The 4,379-nt window shown below is 37.4% G+C and overlaps 1 protein-coding gene across 3 annotated transcripts in view; it reads left to right on the top strand.

Annotated features, from left to right (window-relative positions):
• Positions 1-4,379, top strand: part of LOC102678851 (otoferlin-like) — a 19,902-nt gene that overhangs the window by 11,979 nt on the left and 3,544 nt on the right. Inside the window, exons 10-20 of one of the 3 annotated variants that reach the window (XM_006617551.2) lie at positions 89-432; positions 677-987; positions 1,088-1,331; positions 1,476-1,712; positions 1,852-2,160; positions 2,265-2,417; positions 2,533-2,733; positions 2,837-3,088; positions 3,233-3,283; positions 3,633-3,934; positions 4,031-4,379. In XM_006617551.2, the coding sequence (XP_006617614.1) occupies positions 89-432; positions 677-987; positions 1,088-1,331; positions 1,476-1,712; positions 1,852-2,160; positions 2,265-2,417; positions 2,533-2,733; positions 2,837-3,088; positions 3,233-3,283; positions 3,633-3,934; positions 4,031-4,379 (2,753 nt within the window). The remainder of the gene's footprint in view (positions 1-88; positions 433-676; positions 988-1,087; positions 1,332-1,475; positions 1,713-1,851; positions 2,161-2,264; positions 2,418-2,532; positions 2,734-2,836; positions 3,089-3,232; positions 3,284-3,632; positions 3,935-4,030) is intronic. The other 2 variants (XM_031511398.1, XM_006617552.2) reach the window with 2 other exon arrangements.

Below are 4,379 nucleotides of genomic sequence, written 5' to 3'. Positions count from 1 at the left end.
ATATATATATATATATATATATACGTACTTATACGTTTAACTAACCTAATATTCTGTAATAATCGAGTGACACGCGCTTACTCTGTAGATCACCAATTCTATCACAAGTGGGCGTTGCTGACGGATCCGGACGATGTGGCGGGAGGTCCAAAGGGTTATTTGAAATGCGATATAAGCGTGATCGGGAAAGGCGACACCGTGAAAATTCCCCCGAAAAGCGAGAAAGACGAGGATGATATCGAGGGTAATCTTTTGCTTCCGGACGGTATGCCTATAGAGAGGCAAAGGGCGAAGTTCATCGTAAAGGTGTACAGAGCTGACGGGCTGCCAAAGATGAACAGCAGCATCATGGCGAACGTGAAGAAGGCGTTCACGGGCGAGGTGAAAGATCTCGTCGATCCGTACGTTCAAGTCTCTTTCGCTGGATTGACCGTAAGAGCAAAACTTTATTTAATTAATTACATAAAATAATTGGATCGATATTTCGAATTGAGTGAATTTTTAGGTTAGGTTAGGTTAAGTTAGGTTAGATTAGGCTAGACTAGACTAGGCTAGGCTAGGCTAGGTTAGGCTAGGCTAGATTAGGCTAAACTAAGTTAAATTAGGTTAAGTTAGGTTAAGTTAGGTTAGGTTAGGTTAAGTTAGGTTTGATTTTGAATTTTTTTTTTTGATTCAGGGTAAGACGAGCGTTAAGAGGCACAGTTACGCGCCAGTTTGGAACGAGCAGATCGTTTTCACGGAAATGTTTCCACCCCTCTGTCAAAGGATCAAGATTCAATTGTGCGACAACGACCCGGTCCACGCGACCGTGATCGGCACCCATTTCGTCGATTTGAAGCAAATCAGCAACGACGGCGAGAAAGGCTTTCTGCCCACGTTTGGACCAGCTTTCGTCCACTTTTACGGAAGCATTAGGGATTACAGTATCATAGACGAGCATTCGACCTTGAACACTGGATTAGGAGAGGGAATTTCTTACAGAGCAAGGTTACTTGATTTCATTTATTCTCGAATTACCGATCGAGTTAATTAACGATAATGAAGAGAAGAATGAAAGAAGTAATCGTATTACTTTCGTACGCTCTAGATTATTAATAGCTATTAGGACAGAAATAAGCGATAACGTAGAGATGGCACCGTCGGAGGTCGAAGTCGAACCCACGATACCTATAAACGAATCCGCTTACACGAGGAATGAGGAATTCTTCCTCTTTGCAACGATAATGGACGCCACTATGATAGACAAGAAACTCGGTGACAAACCGATATACTTCGAATTGTCTATAGGAAACGCGGGAAACGCGTTGGACGGTCACAACGAAAGCTCGAAGGTAAGATTGATGATACATTGATTTGGTTGGAATCGAGTTACAATGATAAAAATCAACGGACAAGGTTTTATAATCGAGTGAGTTGATCGAAAATTCATAGGACAGTGAATTTATTTGTTTTTTTTTTAATTGGACGCTGGCCAGATGTGCGACATGGGACCAAAAAGTGGAACGAGCAGCGATCAAGAAGAGCTTCAGGAAGTGTTGAGCGGATCTTGGCAGAGTACCACCCCATCTTGCAAACCAATGACCCATGACAAAATTTATTACTTTCTTCCGTATTGGGATGATAAACCATGCCTTCATGTCAGAAGCATCTGGCCTGATTACAGACGTAGAATGTACAATAGCAATATAATCAGTAAAATTTCTGATAAATTGGTGAGTCTAGTGTCCATTGTGTGTGGAAAAATGAAGTTTATGTATTTTAAATGTATTTTATGTATTAAAAAATAAGTTTATTTATTAATTGTTTGTAATTGTATTGTATTTATTTATTTATTTATTTGGAATAAAACAGGAAGAAGGATTATCGGAGGTTCAATCCCATATAGATGATTGTTCAGGCGAGAAAATTTTAAAATCAACGTTAGAAGAATTAAGCAGCAATTGTAATCGATACGTGAGCATCAGTAAGTCGAGCGTCACTGGGCCAGGAGTTGGGAAAACGAAACTCGACAAGGAAAGGACTAAATTGTGTCAAAGAGAATTGGAAGGTATAGGAATGATGTCACGGAATCTTAAAGCTGTTGTCACTAAGAGTAGCTTTAAGGAAAGATTGAAGACTGCTCAGGGGTATTTGCAGAAATTAAAATTTCTGGTCGAGGACGTGAGTGTTGCTCAACATCTTCCATAAATTTTTATTTATTCGTGCTTTTACGCTATTGTAAGTTAGATATTTTATCGTTAAAAAGGGAAACGCATGGTTTTCAGCCTCAAGATTCTCTTCCGGATGTTTTTATTTGGGTAATTAGTTCAGGACGACGAATCGCATATCATAGGATACTTGGAAGAGATTTAATTTATTCAATAGTGGATGAAGAGTGTGGTAGATATTGTGGAAAAATCCAAACTATATTTCTCAAAGTATGAGAGTTTATCTCATCTTTAATTTACATTTCTTACAAATTCTTCTTGTTATTCATTGATTCTATATTCATTAATGATTCCATTAAATTAATATTCCATTAAATTAATATAGCTTCCAGGGAAGAAGCGGTTTGGTCCTTCAGGTTGGGCGATACAAGGAAAATTGCAAATTTATATGTGGCTTGGTATCTTAAAACATAAGAAATATTTCACTCAAGGCTTGCCAAAGGGATACGAACTTAGTCACGAATTGAAAAACGTCGACAGACCGCGTGCTTTGCCACCAATCATTATTCATTATGTTGAAAAACACGTAGGTATATATGAATTATATTGAGAATGGCAAACGATTAAATTCGATGGAAATTTTTCACTTACAATTTCTCTTAACAAAATATTTCAATTATATCGAGTAGAAGTTCCAGTTAAGAGCGCACATGTATCAAGCTCGGTCTTTGATCGGTAGCGATGCATCCGGTCTTTCCGATCCCTTTGCAAGAGTGATTTGCGGCGAATTTTGCAAGTCCACTCAAGTAATCGACGAAACTCTGAGTCCTACGTGGGACGAACTTCTTCTTTTCGACGACATCTTGATTTACGGGACTGGCGAGGAAATCAAAAAGGATCCACCGTCGATCGTCATCGAACTGTTCGATCAAGATAAAGTGGTATGATGAAAAATTTTCCTGATACAACAGTCTGCTTTATCCTTAGTTGCAATACAATGTTTAATTGAAAGAAAATAAATCGTTTCTTTTACGATTGATTAAATTGATTGATTTTCTTATCTTTTTGTGATTCTTTTTTTACAGAGTCATTTTGTAACTATGGACATAACACTGCATGAGGGCTCTGCTTTAACAGTTTGTATATGATATACAACATTCATACGCAAAAAAAAAAAAAAATACACGCTTCCACATTTTATTTTTTTCAATATTAATTTAGGTACAGTGTTCAAAATCGTTTTGAAATTGAATTTTAAATCGCGCACATGGCATGTCTGTAACGTTTCAGATATAATTGACCAGGAAACAGAAATTATTATTTTAACACAACATTTTTTTTTTTTTAAAAGAAATTTTGAAAAGAATGATAAAAAAAGACATTTTTATCCGTGATAAAAAATTTATTGTTAGAAAAAAGAAAAGAACTAATATCGACAAAATTTATTCAGATAAATTGTATAAAGTAAATGCACGATGGTTTCAGGGTAAATCTGAGTATATAGGTCGAGCGGTTGCGCGACCTCACGTAAAACTCGCCTCAGAAACTTACACACCACCGAGATTTCCACCATCGTTGGAATGGTACGATGTAACAAGAGGTGCTGCAAGAGCGGGCGAACTTCTTGCTGTTTTTGAATTATTGGAATATCCTTCGACCAAAGATTACGGTTTACCTACATTGCCGGATCCGAAAGAGATAATAACCCAAACTCCTATTGTGACTCAGGATCAGGGACCAATTCTTCCGGTTCCGGTTGGTATTCGACCAACTCTGTCCAAATATCGGTAAAATTTAAAACAATTTTCCAACATCTATAATTTTTTTGCAATTTTTAAAATTGTTAAATCTGCTCTTCATCCTCGTTATTTTCTTCTTCGCAGAATCGAAGTTTTGTTTTGGGGTCTAAGGGATTTAAAGAGGATACATTTGATGACCGTGGACAAACCTCGAGTAGACGTCGAATGTGCTGGCCATATTCTCTATTCTTCGGTTATAACAAATGCAAAAAAGAACCCAAATTTCAACACACCGGTGAAATTTTTGGAGTTGGAATTGCCGGAGCAAGAACTTTATCGACCACCTTTAACCATCAGGGCTGTAGACTGCAGAAGTTTCGGTCGTTATACTCTTGTTGGAACGCATACGATAAATTCGATTCATAAATATATGTATTGCCCCCAAACGAAGAAAGCGAAGGATGTCGAAGAGAAAAGGAAAAATTTATATCAA

This window comes from Apis dorsata, unplaced genomic scaffold (genome assembly GCF_000469605.1).
Source record: "Apis dorsata unplaced genomic scaffold, Apis dorsata 1.3 scaffold_315, whole genome shotgun sequence".
NCBI classification, from domain to species: domain Eukaryota; kingdom Metazoa; phylum Arthropoda; class Insecta; order Hymenoptera; family Apidae; genus Apis; species Apis dorsata.
Note: the sequence above shows the minus strand (reverse complement) of the source record. Positions and strands in the feature narration are given on the sequence as shown.